The 14,915-nt window shown below is 43.5% G+C and overlaps 1 protein-coding gene across 3 annotated transcripts in view; it reads right to left on the bottom strand.

Moving 5' to 3' along the window:
- The window catches only part of LARP4B (La ribonucleoprotein 4B), a 124,486-nt gene that overhangs the window by 51,718 nt on the left and 57,853 nt on the right, over window positions 1–14,915 (bottom strand). For all 3 annotated transcript variants that reach the window (XM_023192442.1, XM_023192443.2, XM_026454785.1), the window contains 2 exons: window positions 4,004–4,151; window positions 3,620–3,760 (listed from right to left, as the gene is read on the bottom strand). In XM_023192442.1, coding sequence (XP_023048210.1) covers window positions 3,620–3,760; window positions 4,004–4,151 — 289 coding nt within the window. The remainder of the gene's footprint in view (window positions 1–3,619; window positions 3,761–4,003; window positions 4,152–14,915) is intronic.

Below are 14,915 nucleotides of genomic sequence, written 5' to 3'. Positions count from 1 at the left end.
GTGTAGACCAGGATGGTCTACACGGTGAAACCCCGTCTCTACTAAAAATACAAAAAACTAGCCGGGCGAGATGGCGGGCACCTGTAGTCCCAGCTACTCCGGAGGCTGAGGCAGGAGAATGGCATAAACCCGGGAGGCGGAGCTTGTAGTGAGCCAAGATGGCGCCACTGCACCCCCGCCCGGGCGAAAGAGCGAGACCCCGTCTCCAAAAAAAAAAAAAAAAAAAAAAAAAGTTAAACATAGGAATTACCATATGATCCAGATATTCTACTTCTGGAAGACAGTTCGGCAGCTTTCTACAGAACTAAACATACTCTGACCGTATGATCCAGCAATCACACTCCTGGATATTTACGCAAAGGAGTTAAAAACTTCCGTTCATACAAAAACCTGCACATGAATGTTAATAGCATCTTTATTTGTAACTGCCAAAATCTGGAAACAACCAAGATGTCCTTCAGTAGGTGAATAAGTAATTTATAGTATGTCCAGACAATGGAATGTTATTCAGTGCTAAAAAGAAATGAGTTATCAAGCCATGAAGACGTGGAGGAAGCTTAAATGTATGTTACTAAATGAAAGAAACCAATCTGAGAAGGTGACATCCTGTAGGATTCCAGCCCTATGACATTCTGAAAAAGGTGAAACTATGGAGACAGTGAAAAAACCAATGGTTGCCAGGGTTGGGGGAGGGAGGGGTGAGTAGGCAGAACACAGATGACTTTTAGGGCGGGGAAGCTACTCTCTCTGATGCTACAACGGAGGGCACATGTCATTATACATTTCTCCAAACCCACAGAACATACACCACCAAGACTGCAGGTGATAGCGATAGGCCAGTACAGGATCATCAGTGATAACACAGGCGCCCTCTGGTGAGGGAATGTGGACAGCGGAGGCGGCCATGCACGGTGGGGGCGGGAGGAGGGGAGCATATGGGAGATCTCTATGCCTTCCACTCAAATTTGCTGTGAACCTGAAAAGTGCTCTTAAAAAAATAGTCTTTTTTTAAAAAGATGTTTGATATTAGTCCTTAGGGAAATATAAGGGTCATAAGGATGTGGTGCTTTAATCCACCACTGGTTGAGAATAGAAAATGGTACCACCACTTTGGAAAACTGCTTTACCATTTCTTTTTTTTTTTTTTTTGAGACAGAGTCTCGCTCTGTCGCCCAGGCTGGAGTGCAGTGGCCGGATCTCAGCTCACTGCAAGCTCCACCTCCCGGGTTCACGCCATTCTCCTGCCTCAGCCTCCCGGGTAGCTGGGACTACAGGTGCCGCCACCTCGCCCGGCTAGTTTTTTGTATTTTTTTTAGTAGAGACGGGGCTTCACCGTGTTAGCCAGGATGGTCTTGATCTCCTGACCTCGTGATCCGCCCGTCTCGGCCTCCCAAAGTGCTGGGATTACAGGCGTGAGCCACCGCGCCCGGCTGCTTTACCATTTCTTAAAAGGATAAACATGCCTACGAGATGATCCAGCTACTCCATTCCAAGGTATTTTACCCAAGAGAAATGAAAACATAAGTTTATATGAAATCTTGCTGACAAAAGTTCACTTTTATAAATACTTTGTTTATTGGTAAAGCCACATTTTGAAAACAATCCCAAAACCCATGAATAGGGGAGTGGAAAAACAAACTGGGATATATCATGAATACTTCTCAGCAATAAAAATAAATGATTAATTCATGTTACAACATGAATCAATCTCAAAAACAGTAACTTAAGTCAGACAAAAACAGTACACACTGTCAAATTCTATCACACGTCTGTTGTCCAGCAACTTGTGGGGCTGACGCTGGAGGATCTCTGGAGCCCAGGAGTTCGATTTTTTTTTTTTTTTTTAAGACAAAAAAAACCTACAAAATGCAAACTGACATACAGTGACAGAAAACAGACCACTGGTTCCCTGGAGAAAGGAGAGGGCACGGGAAACTCTTCCCGGTGACTGGGATGTGCGTGATCTTGGTTGTGATAAGGATTCTACAGGCACAGAACAACTTATCAAACTGGGTGGACACAGCAAAGAGGAATGAAAGAGGTAACAAATTCATAATTATTTCCTCAATTCTCCTTAAGCTATGGAAAATCTGGGGCATACCTGAACTATATGATGCTTATTGTACATCGGTTATGCCTCACTAATGCTTTATAGGAGTGAGGGAAGGAGCTGGGGGAGGGAGATGAAGGAGGAAGACAGAGCAGAAGGTATTCTTTTTCTTCTTTTGAAAATAGTTTTAAATACCCCTTTTAAAAAGAATCACCTTCTTTTGAAATTAAACTTTCCAGAATGTACTTTAACGTGCTGTTATTTCACTTTTGATAATGTTCCCTATCTCCTATCTTCAGATAGATTTTAATATGTTATTTCACTTTTGGTAACATTATTTATCTGCCATCTTCAGGCAGATTTTCACACCTTATTTCACTGTTGATAACATTACCCATCTTCCATCCTCAAGACAGATCTTCGCATCTATCTACCTCCTATCTATCTTCCATCTTCTGTATAAATTCTGACCCCAGTTCAAGATCAGGTCATTTCAATTTACTCTGAAACTTAAATTGTTTATTTGGAACCCCTTTTACTTTCTGCCATTAGGATTCTCACTCCCTCAATGTATAATGCCCTTTTATCTTTTGTAAAAATCTGTTTTAATGATGAGGATTCCTTTCCTTTGCCATCTTAAATTCAATGGACTCTAACATGACTGCAATTTATCCCAATGTCCTGCCATTCCCAAGTCGCTCACCAGTCATTGGTAAATTAACAAGGGGGATATAATCAAATTAACTGCTGAACACTGGCACTTCCTCAGATTTAGAAAACTGCTCATATAGACAGGAAATTCACTTTAAGCAAATTCAAGATGGCAAATTTGTATTTACAAGAAACAAACATGGCTTAATTTTTGTGCCTTTATAAATACTTCATTCATTTTACCAAACAATTGTTATTTAAAGCAATAAGCTCCACTGAAGTTTAAAAAAAAAACAAAAATACAAAAAACTGTCACAGAACATCTACATAACACATTTTCCCTCTTAAGTGACAGTTTCTGATTTTGACAGTCTTAAGCCAGCGAAATCATTCTGCATGGCTGTGCCTTACAGCATTGAAGTCTGGCCTCTCCGGCCCTGCCCAGTGCATTCCCTGGTCACTGGGATAACGAAATGTCCATGGCAAGTGGGGTGGGGGAGGGGACAGGGACTGGTTAAGAACAACTGTGGTAATAAAAATGAAAACATGGGAGGCCGAGGCGGGCAGATCATGATGTCAGTAGATCGAGACCATCTTGGCTCACATGGTGAAACCCCATCTCCACTAAAAAAATTTTTTAGTGATCCGCCCGCCTCAGCCTCCCAAAGTGCTGGGATGACAGGCGTGAGCCACCGTGCCCAGCCCAGGTTTCATCTTTTGAGACTGTACATGCTCCATGGCACCCTCCCTAAACAAGGCCCCTCATCTTCTCTGCATCCACGTAAGAGTGAGTTTAAAGTAGAATTAAAAGGAGGCAAAGAAAGACACGTTGTTCAGAGACTGTTAATATCCTAAATAAAAAAAATACATAAAGCAGACCATATTCCCTGGGAAAATGAACCCATAAGATATGTTTACCTGTCTCGCTGTTTTCAGGCAGAGAGTCATATTCCGAGGGACCCAGAGCGAGCGCATTCATGTCTGCTGGGTCCAACTCCTGCGGGTCTGGCAAGGCTGCGTTCTCATGGCTCTGGTCACCATCGCCACTGGCATCCGATCCTACAGTCAGGAGTTTACCCCAAGGCAGGGTTAGAAGCACAACTTTCTCTTGGAACAAAGCTTACACTTGCAGTCACTCAACTTCTTTAACTGAATTGTAAAAGACCTCTGGGCTCTCAAGCACTGCCACGTACCATGACACAGTTGTGAATGAACAACAACATCTTAAAGACAGATTAAAATGGCAACAAAAGCACAGGCCTGAAAGCCGGGGGCTGCACACCCCAGCCATGCTCAACTCACCCTGGGGGCCACGGTCTGCGTGGTGGCCAACCGCCTCCTCCCATGCGGCACTCACACCGTCAGCAGCACTGCTTGCTTCCAGATGTAACACAGGAGCCCCCCACACTTCTGCATTAGGGTTCAGCTCTGAAACCTTAGTTGCTGGTACCTAGGAAGAAATAGGAGATAGACATTTGTATCCAAATGTCAACCAAATACAACTGTACTCCTTAATGCAGAGTTCAGAGACATCTGATACAGGCTCCAAAGGCTCAGCCTATATATTTACACACACCTTTGGGATGAAACCAGGTTCAAAATTTAAAAAAAAAGAAAATGCAGTCAGGATTCCATCAAATTCCCCCCAAGTTAAGTTCCTTCTCCCAAGACCAAGGCTTGTAGAGTTGGGGAAGGATAGGCCTGCCACCAAAAGATTCAGTGTTTCACAAACTATACCTGAGGAATAGCTGGTAACTTCCTAGACTCCTAATAAAATCACAATTCAGGGTTTTACAAACTTGAATACAATGTAGATGAATAAAATTCTAAATAGAAAGCTTAAAAAAGTCAGCAGTGCACGATGGCTCACGCCTGTAAATCCAGCACTTTGGGAGGCCAAGGCGGGCGAATCACCTGAGGCCAGGAGTTCATGACCAGCCTGGGCAACATGGCTCTACTAAAAATACAAAATTAGCCAGCAGTGGTGGCGCACGCCTGTAATCCCAGCTACTTGAAAGGCTGAGGCAAGAGAATCACTTGAACTCAGGAGGCGGGGGTTACAGGGAGCTGAGATCGCACCATTGCACTCCAACCTGGGCAACAGAGCAGAACTCCATCTCTAAAACAAAAGAAAGAAAGCAAGCTTTAAAAAGTCACATAAACAAAAGGTGTAGAAAATGAAAATTGCTCCTAAGAACTAAAGTGTTCTAATAGGTCTGTCAGGGATACTATAGGATAAGAAAGCTCAGGCATCCTTTGAGGAAGAAGATTAAATATCTCACATTTTTCACAGAACTACCTGTTCCCATTCCCAATAGAGCTTCAGTATCACCTTGAAAGAGAATCCACAGGTGACCATGAGGCTGCTAGTCCAGTGTTCTGGACAATGGGCTCTCAGATCACTGGGGCTGAGGCCAAAGCTGCCATGGACAGCTGTGAACATGGGCTAAACCTCACCTGGAAGACAGAACAACTCCCGCCATCAACACGATGCCTGGCACATACCAAGCTCATCGGGCACCATGACAGTCACGCGTGCTCAATTAGTCCAACAGGGCAGTCCTCTACTCAAAACCCTCCTGCCTCAGCTTGGCTCATGTGGAGTAAAAGACGAAGTTCCCACTGCAGTCACAGAGCCTCCTGTGCTCACCGCTCCCTGGCCTCGTCCACTTCCAAGCACACTGACCTCCTTGCTGTCTCCAGGCACACTGGCACTTCTGCTCTTCCCCTCCGTCTGTCCAGAACATCCTGCCAAGAGACCGGGGACTGGTGGTCCCTCTTGACATAGGGTATAAACCCACAACAGTCCCCCACCATGTGGACACCCCCTACTCCCTGCTTTTTCTGATACAAGCCTTTCTTACGCTTACACACCTTGAAGCACTCCCCAAAGTCTAAAGAAAAGTCAAATGTCCAAACACACAATCCTTCAACAAACTTACACATTATTTGCCTTTTCAAATGTACCACCCACCTTCACACCACAGTGCAGGAAGTCAAAGTTTCTGGAGGAAGGGACAGGTCCCTGGTACCCGGTGCCCCTTGGACCCAGGCTGCAAGCTGGGAGCAGTTACACTGCACTACCCCAGCATGCAGCATAGACACATCCATTTCTGTGGCCCAGAACACAGGAGAAGGGCTGGGAAGCACCACCATGGGCCGTCAAAAAAACAACGGGTACATTAAAAGTTTTAAAAGACAGAATAAATCCACATTGGCTCAGGTGATGAGGCTGGTAGGAAAAAACATAAAACTATTTCTGAAACTGAGAGAAGGCGGCTGATGTGGTTAAACTTATGGTATACACTTTGTTCCTTCCTGCTCCTCCAGTCACTGGACCACCAATGGGCATCATGCCCATAAAACCAAATGTTTCAATGAGGATCTATCTGGAATTCTTTTTCCTTTTTTTTTAAGTACTGGTGACAGGGCAAATAATTGGGTTCCTTCAAGAATATTATAATCAAGAAACACCAATTCTTCAATTTTCCCTCTTGCATTACATCTAAATTTCATTTTTGGCCTCTGCTTCTGCACAGTGTTACTTGCTCTCTTCTCTCTCATTAACCCATCTGTCCAACAAGTGCCTCCGACATGTTCACCAGCATGCTTGTGCCAGGCACGGCGCTGAGCTGGCAGGTGTGATGGTGAAGGAAACAGACAAGAGCTCATGGAGCTACATGAGGGGACAGGAGACAGCCACAGGTCACCCACAACACTGGCTCTGGCAGCATTTACACCTTTCCACCTGTTCTGTTGTCTTTGTCAATTCATTTCTCTATTCTCTTTCCTACTCTAATACTTCCATACATCGCCTTTCCTAATTAGACCCAGTTTCTTTTTCACCACCACTACCACACAATCCAGTTTTCCGGCCTTGGTTCCATTCCATCCACTCCCCTCAGCTCATGCACATACCACACGTGCTTTAAATTCCCAACACTAACTAATAGTAACCTTCTCTATTATTAGTACCTTTTGCAGTTGACTGTCCTTCAGTACCAAAATACATTTTGTAGTTTATTAATACAGACCAACAGCACTTTGAAAGCAGTGACAGCATGACTGTTGGGGCCCCCATGGCCCTCATGCACCTCCCATTCCAGGGTGGCAGTCACCATGGGCATTCCGCTCACTGTAGTACTGCTGATAGCCAGCACAGTCCTGAATTTAGTAGGGAGGTGCTCAAGATAAATGAGGAATGAATCAATGTTTAATAAATAACATAAATTTACATTTTCCTCTATTTGACAACTTCTGCGAGGTTTTATGCCACAAATGACTAGGACTCTACCCTTAACTAAACATTACCTCTTAGTGAAGAAGTCCAAATCAAGTGTATGCAGTTAGGAAATGTTCAATCAATCCTGTGACTGAAGAGATGTGACCAGGAATGAAAGAATGAAGACGTCTTTTAACTTTTAATGACATTCAAGGATCTACCATGTGCTGAGCACATTCTACGCACTTCCTTGTACTGAATCAGAACAAGTCTTGGAGGCAGTTATTAACTGGACTCATTTCACGAATGAAAAAACCAAGGCAGAGAAAGGTTAAGTAACTTGCCCATAAAAACGATGGTTAATTAGAAAGTTAGATTCTAAGCAATTGTGTTCAGCAAAACACAACATTCATCAAGAGTTCATTAACTTATAATTTATAAGAGAAATAGTTTGTATTAAACAAAGATCTGAATCTCCTACTACTTCTATAAAATATGGCTATTCTCTTGCAGTCATATGGAACTCTAAATGGTTATCAAGAACTCCAGTGTCGGGCTGGGTGTGGTGGCTCATGCCTGTAATCCCAGCATGTTGGGAGGCTAAGATGGGCAGATCACTTGAGGTCAGGAGTTCAAGGCCAGGCTGGCCAACATGGTGAAACCCCATCTCTACTAAAAATACAAAATTAGCTGGGTGTGGTGACACACACCTGTAATCCCAGCTACTCAGGAGGCTGAGGCAGGAGAATCATTTGAACTCAGGAGGCAGAGGTTGCAGTGAGCTGAGATGGCACCACTGCACTCCAGCCTGGGTGACACAGCAAGACTCCATCCTCTAAATAAATAAATAAATAAATAAACTCCAGTGTCGTCTGCTTGACTCTAAGTCTTATTTTTTCCATTAAAAACGTACGGCCAAGCAATGGTTATTAAAACCACAGGTAAGCGGACCTTAGCCACATTCCAAAGTGAACATGCCTGAGTTCAGGTGCTTAAACAAACCCTCTACCCCACCCACCCTGTGAGAAACACTAGGCTCCACTTTGAAAAATAACATATCAATTAATAAGTTTGTATACTATGGACATGAGACACAGCAGTCTCTCCGACAAGTTACTGAGTAGGAACCGGAGTGACTAATGCTAGAGAAGGGGGACTGGCCAGTGAGGCATCAAAAGCAGGTGAGAGACGGGGAAAGAAACATTCCATGCAAGCCCCAACCACTCCTAGAGACGCACTAAAAAGTTTAGTAATTCAGGGCAATTTGCTGACTCCAGAACCATACAAGGCTCTACCTCCAGTTCTTCATTTGTGAAATGGAGTAACAGTTGTTATATTAAGATTTGCTATAAAAAAGACACCTGTAACAGCACTTTGAAAACTGAGGTTCTGAAAGGCAAGGCACCATCGTTAAATGTGGTAACGCCTCATATTAGAATACTGTTTGGGAATACCTCATAATGGAAAAGCTAATTTAAAACTGGAAGCACACCTCTCACTCAGGCATCATTTATGCTCTGTGTTGACATCTGAGGCAGTGACACTGGTAACCAACTGAAAATTACGTCACTTCTGTAAAGGATTAACTGCAGATTATCTTAAAGATGTAGTTTTATACTGTTTTGCCTCCACAACCATTTAAGGAGCAAAACTAATGAATGTGAACATAACTCTCTCCAGAAAAACTCCCAATGTGGGCAAGGAAGTAAAAGAGGTTGATGGATCATCCTTACGTTATAGAAGGGGATTTCTACTTGTTTATTTCCGTACAGTAAGTGTTGACATTTGAGCCATCTTTATCTCCTTAATATCAATACTTTTTCTTGCTTCATTGCCCACAAAAATCACAAATAAACCACTAGCTGAATAATGAGATCTTGCTACTCTGAGTATGTGCTTTCAATCACACTGCTTCAATAAATGTCTGTTTTGTGAGCAAAACTAATTTCCTGTTGTTGAATGTTGCCATTTATTACAGAATTTCTGGAAAGATGCTCAAATTAGCTGCCCATAGAATCATTTGCTAAGCTTCTTCCAAACCAGAGGGGCAGTCCCATCTTGGGGTTCTGAAAAAGAAAGAACTCCACAACGATTCTAACTGCAAGAAGACAGAACCAAGATTTTATAGCCAGTTAAAAGCAGCAAATTCTACCTGTCTCAGCCACATACAAAGATACCAGGAAGCACAGATTTTTAGATAAGTTTGTCTTTTGCAGTGTGACTTACACCTTCAATGGGCTCACAGGCTTACTGAATCAACTACACTGCCCACGAGATAAGATGCCCTCAAAGGGCTCTGACCGCACTGCGGCCAAGAAGACAGAAGAGTTGGCAAAATTCACAGACAGAAAAAAGTCAACACAGAGCTGCGTAGGACAACTAGCAGGGCATGCTTTAGTGCTAACAAGAGTTTGCACACAAACTCTGGCTTAAGTACACCAAACAAGAATTCATATTCTCCAATTTGGAAATCATTAATGTTAGAGTAATTCACAGCCATACATAAGCATTCAAACAACTACCCACTGTTCAGAATAAATCTTTATTAATTTTAAGTTAAAAACAATTAAAATGGGCTGGCCTGGTGGCTCATGCCTGTAATGTCAGCACTTTGGGAGGCTGAGGTGGGTGGATCTCCTGAGGTCAGGAGTTCAAAACCAGCCTGGCCAACATGGCGAAATCTCATCTTTAAAAATACAAAAATTAGCCAGGCGTAGTAGCACATGCCTGTAATCCCAATTACTCAGGAGGTTGAGTCACGAAAATTACTTGAACCCGGCAATCACTTGAACTTGGGAGGTGGAGGCTGTAGTGAGCCGAGATCGCACCACTCGACCTGGATGACAGAGTCAGACTCTGTCTCAAAAAATAAATAAAAATAATTAAAAAATTAAAATGTATAGCCTAGCATACTGCAGCACAACAGTAAAACAGAGAAAACATACTTACGAACTGTCCATCTCTATCATGCCATCCCCAAATAACACCGTCCTCTGACACCGGTAGCTGAGGAGTGTTTTCTGAAAACGAAGCAATTTCCAAGCCCTGTGGCTTATGGTGTAGATCCTCACTAAATACTGTTTCACCTTCTAGTGCACCTTTTGGGACTGTATTAGTCCAGAGATAGCGCACTTGATATCCACCACAACCACTGGCCAGTCTTTCAGAAAATACTGGATTTCCTAACGCTCCCATTGGGTAATAAGAAAATTCACTCAAAAAACAGGAGACTCCATCTGGGAAACTCTGCCAATCCACTTTTGAGGGATGTTCAGATCTATTTAGGACACCTTCTGTGAGTGAGGAAATGTGGCCACTACTTGGTACGACAGTGTCTTTGTTGTCCACGGGGACAGTGGGAATCCCCTGGGCCGCATTGCAGGGGGCAGCTATGTATCTGTCCACTAGGGCGGGATCAACACCAACCAAAAAGAAATGCCCACTGGAGGTGTCCCGTGACTCTATTTTCTCAAAACTCACCTTAGCATTTCCCATAAAACCCATTTCACCATTTAAAGTAGACTGTTTAAGAGTGGACTTGGTGTTTCCTTCTTTGAAACAGTGTGCACGTTCACTTGTCCCATACGGACCCAGGCAGTCAATAATTTTGGGGTCAATACTATCTTTCTCCAAATAAAGTCTCTCTTCCTCTTCTTTATGTATTAGTTTTGGTGTACTCAACCCTGATGTATTAGTACCAAAGATACCAGGAGCGTCTTCAATTGATTCACAGTAAATTCCCTTCCATTTTGCGCTTTTACCACTACTAACAGAATTCTCTACTATTTCTGACTTCTGTATAACTGGATTAAAACTCTGACTTAACGGTGGTATAACATTAAGACCATTATATTTGCAGTTGTATACTTGGTGTGTTTCATAATTTTTTTCTATTTGATCAGTTTCAAAATCAGCGTTCTCCGTTGTACTAGAACTAATGCAGGAGAGTATATCCTGACGTGGCACTGCCTCATATCTTTGTGTGCCTGTTTCCCACTCACAGGTTGTTTTAGCATCTGACTTGACAATCTCTATGTCATCTTCAGTTGCCTCTCTATACTTTGCTTGCAGTGATTCTTTTTCACCACTTTCTAACCTTTGAGGGTCACTCAGCTGGTCTTGTGACACACTGAATGAACTCTTCACACATATTTCACCCTCTATTTTGTCACCTGGGCTTGTTTCCCTCTCTTCTTCCTCTGTGCAGGTGAAAATAAATATGGAGGAAATACAGTTACTGTGAAGAGATGTGGAGTGACTGGGAGACTTGCCATTGGGCGGCACTCCTTGTGCTATGCTAGGCTTTAGGCCGTCTGTCCTCTGCACCACCCCCTCCATGTCCACCAAATGCTCCATACAAGTTTGGTCACAGGTCTGTGTTGCAGCCTCATCTGCGTGACACCAAGATTTCGATTCAAAAACCCTTACACCATGACCCTCAGCCTTCAAAACGCCAATTCTGTCCTCTTCTTGGTAAAAGGCACTATTTTCAGATTGCAGAGACACCTCTCTTCTGTCTGGCGGCAGGGAACTTCTGGCCTCCAGGCTGCAGTCCCCTCTGCGCTGCGTCTTCCTGACTAGCCCGGGAACAGGTTTCAGCTCCCAGCAGTCATCAAGCTGGCTTGGGGCTGCTTCTCTTGAATTAGCATGACCTGAGAGATACCCACTTCCAAATCTCACTGCAGTGATAGGCCTCTTGGGACTTAAATCAAGTCTATCTGGACCAACAGGTAGGATACTATCTGATTTGCTAACATCCAAGTGGAAATCATCATTGTCGCTTACTGGTGTAATAGAGTGACTTTGTCTCTCCTTTTTAGAATGTAAACTCTGGTCGACAATAACTGTCAACCCCTCCGGGTCATTACACCCTGCAACATATGCAGCGTCAGTACGGAAACCACCAGGTGGATGTGCAGTATCAGTACAGAAGTTACCAGGTGGATGTGTGGTGTCAGTACGGAAGCTACCAGGTGGACGTGTGGTGTCAGTACAGAAGGTAACAGGTGGGTGTGCGGTGTCAGTACGGAAGCTACCAGGTGGGTGTGCGGTGTCAATAAGGAAGCTACCAGGTGGGTGTGCAGTGTCACCAAGGAAGCTACCAGGTGGATGTGCAGTGTCAGGAAGGAAGCTACCAGGTGGATGATCCATCTCAGTTCCTACTCCTGAGTTATGGCTCTCACTTTCTCCCAGAAGGACACACGCATGTCTTAGTGAGTCACTGTCCATGTTGTTATTTAATTCAGGGAGTAAGTCAATATCATGTAGTGCACTACTTTCTGCATAATTTTTACGGAATTCAGTGCAAGCTTCGGCCTGTAAAGCCTTCACCTGCGTGTTACCAGCGTTTGCTTCACAAGGTGCGTGGCCGAACGCCACAGGCTCAGGGCAAGGCTTGGTTTTCCCACTGCATTCCCCTGTCCTTTCACCTGGACCCAGCGTGTCCCATGGTGAGAGCTCTTCCTGCCGTGGCTCTGGCTCACCGGCCCCTGACACAGCACGCAGGGCCGAAGGCACAGCAGAGCAACACTCTTGTCTTGTAGCTACTCTGTCTGCCCAGGTGCCCAGCTCCTCTGCCACGCTCGGGCAGGCAGAGTCGGCAACACAAATGCTGTGAAACTCGCACTCTCTTGAATCCTGACATTGCTGATGATCAATACTAATAGAGTTTCCATCTTTCTTCTTCCGATCGGATAGGTCAAAAGACTTACTCTCATCACTGCTACTGAGGTGAACGCTGACCACCATTTCTTTCTCTACTAAAGAGTTTTTACAAGTAGCTGGGTTACAGTGCAGATTGCCACTCACATAGGTTTCCTCCTGCAGGCCTCGGTCAGAAGGCAGGGGCACACATGAGAAAGGCTCCTCATCTTCATAACAACCTTGTCGGCTGCTGTTACCCACACATGGTAGATCACAGACCCCCTCAGAATTCTGCTCATTAACAACAATATCTAAATTCTTGTCACTCTCATCCAAGTTATCATACCTTGTTAAGAATGTATATATAAAAGAGGAAAAAGGGTTCAACAAATGCTTGGGTCTATGACCCTGTTTGTGCCCAGACCCTGAGAAAATCCTTGTCCGTGCGCCAATGCCAGCTGCGCTGCTGGTTCCATTGCCAATAATGTGAACCTCCTCACCTTCAGGGGTATCAAATAATGAAGATAAAGTTTTACTTATCTTGTTTTCTGGTTCCTTCTCCTCCACAGATTTTTGTAACAGGCCAGTTTTTTCACTGTCATTGTCACTACTTAGTTCTTTGCTGAAGCAACAGCCCATGTTTGAGAGCTCACAAGCATACAACACGCGTGCCGATCCCGAGCCTCCACAGACGCACCTCACACTAACACTAACTTGCTATAATTTCTGAGGAGAAGCCAACACCCAGAGAACAAAAATAACCCCTTGCACAGCGGTCACATGTTCCTGCCACTCAAACCCAAATCCTAATGACAACAGAGCCCGACTGACAGTCAGCATACTCCATGTGCCTAATTCCAAACAAGACTGGGATCCAAAAGCTCAGAACAGCAGCAAGAATGCTGCATTGTGTTTTTTCTTATTCTCATAAACTCAACAAAACATAACTTTCAATGTTATCCCAGCCAGAAAGATTTCAGGCTTCTGGTTTTTCTATAGTGTTCCAGTATTTCCCAAATTATATTTCATGGGATGGTGTTAACTAAATAAAATAGTTCATAAATTCCCCCAAAGGAAAACAGTATCAGAATTTTGCTCCGTAAAATATATAGCTACTTATAGTTGTATTTAATTTTCTAACTTTACGAAATGATGTCTGAAATAAATAGCAATTTTAAAAAGGTGAAAAAAATCAAAGGAGAGCAAAAAATAAATAGCAATAAAAAATACTGTCTGTAGGAATCAAGACATTATTACTAATTGTGTCAGGTGGGAAAATGGAATGATGTTAGAGATGCATGCTGAAGTATTTGGGGCAAGGCGATACATTATCTACAATTTGCTTTAAAATACTCTAGCAAATACAGTAAATATATACACACATATATAAAAGTTAAAACAGTCATGTGCATAGCGGGAGGAAAAGATTTAAAAACAGCAGTCCAGGCCGGATGTGGTGGCTCATGCCTGTAATCCCAGCACTTTGGGAGGCCAAGGGGGGTGGATTACCAGAGGTCAGGAGTTTCAAGACCAGCCTGGCCAACATGGTGAAAGCCTGTCTCTACTAAAAAATACAAAAAATTAGCCGAGCGTGGGAGTGCGTGCCTGTAGTTCCAGCTACTCGGAAAGCTGAGGCAGGAGAATCACTTGAACCCTGGAGGCAGAGGTTGCAATGAGCCGAGATCGCGCCACTGCACTCCAGCCTGGGTGACAAGAACGAAACTCCACCTCAAAAAACCAAAACAACACAGCAGTGGAATGTGGGGATGGGTAATTGTTCAAGTTCATGATGCTGCCTGCATTCAGTTCATATTATTCTCTCCACTTCTGCAGATGTCTGAGCACTCCAATTAAGAAAAAGGAAAGAAAAGGAAAAAAAGGGAAAAGAGACCTACAAGCTCTGGTACCAGAACTAGAAAGTCTCTTGAAAGCACTTGATGCAGGAACGCCCAGCCTGCCATCTGGTGAGAAACAGGCGCTGTCCACAACTAAACAAGTTGCTCCTGCACTACGTGGTCCGGCCCCTGACAGTGGACTCACATAATGGGTCTTGTTTTACGTTGACATCTGTAATGTTTTGCTTTTAGTATAAGTAATTATTTTTCTTATCATGGTTCTGACATGCTATGTGAAAAACAAAATAATTGTTTTAATTCCTCTGCAAGAGAGATGTTGTTGTTTATTTAACCTGTGAGTTATGACTGGTGTCCTATTAATTTTTTTTAATACTAACATTTTATGATAAAAAGTTTAGGAATTATACTTAAACATGAAGGTAACAGGAGCAATTCTGAATACACTAAAATTCAAGTACTGCAATGATCATAATAATAATGATTATGATGATAA

The sequence above is a fragment of the Piliocolobus tephrosceles genome, chromosome 9 (genome assembly GCF_002776525.5).
Source record: "Piliocolobus tephrosceles isolate RC106 chromosome 9, ASM277652v3, whole genome shotgun sequence".
NCBI classification, from domain to species: Eukaryota; Metazoa; Chordata; class Mammalia; order Primates; family Cercopithecidae; genus Piliocolobus; species Piliocolobus tephrosceles.
This window is presented reverse-complemented; position numbering and strand designations above follow the sequence as displayed.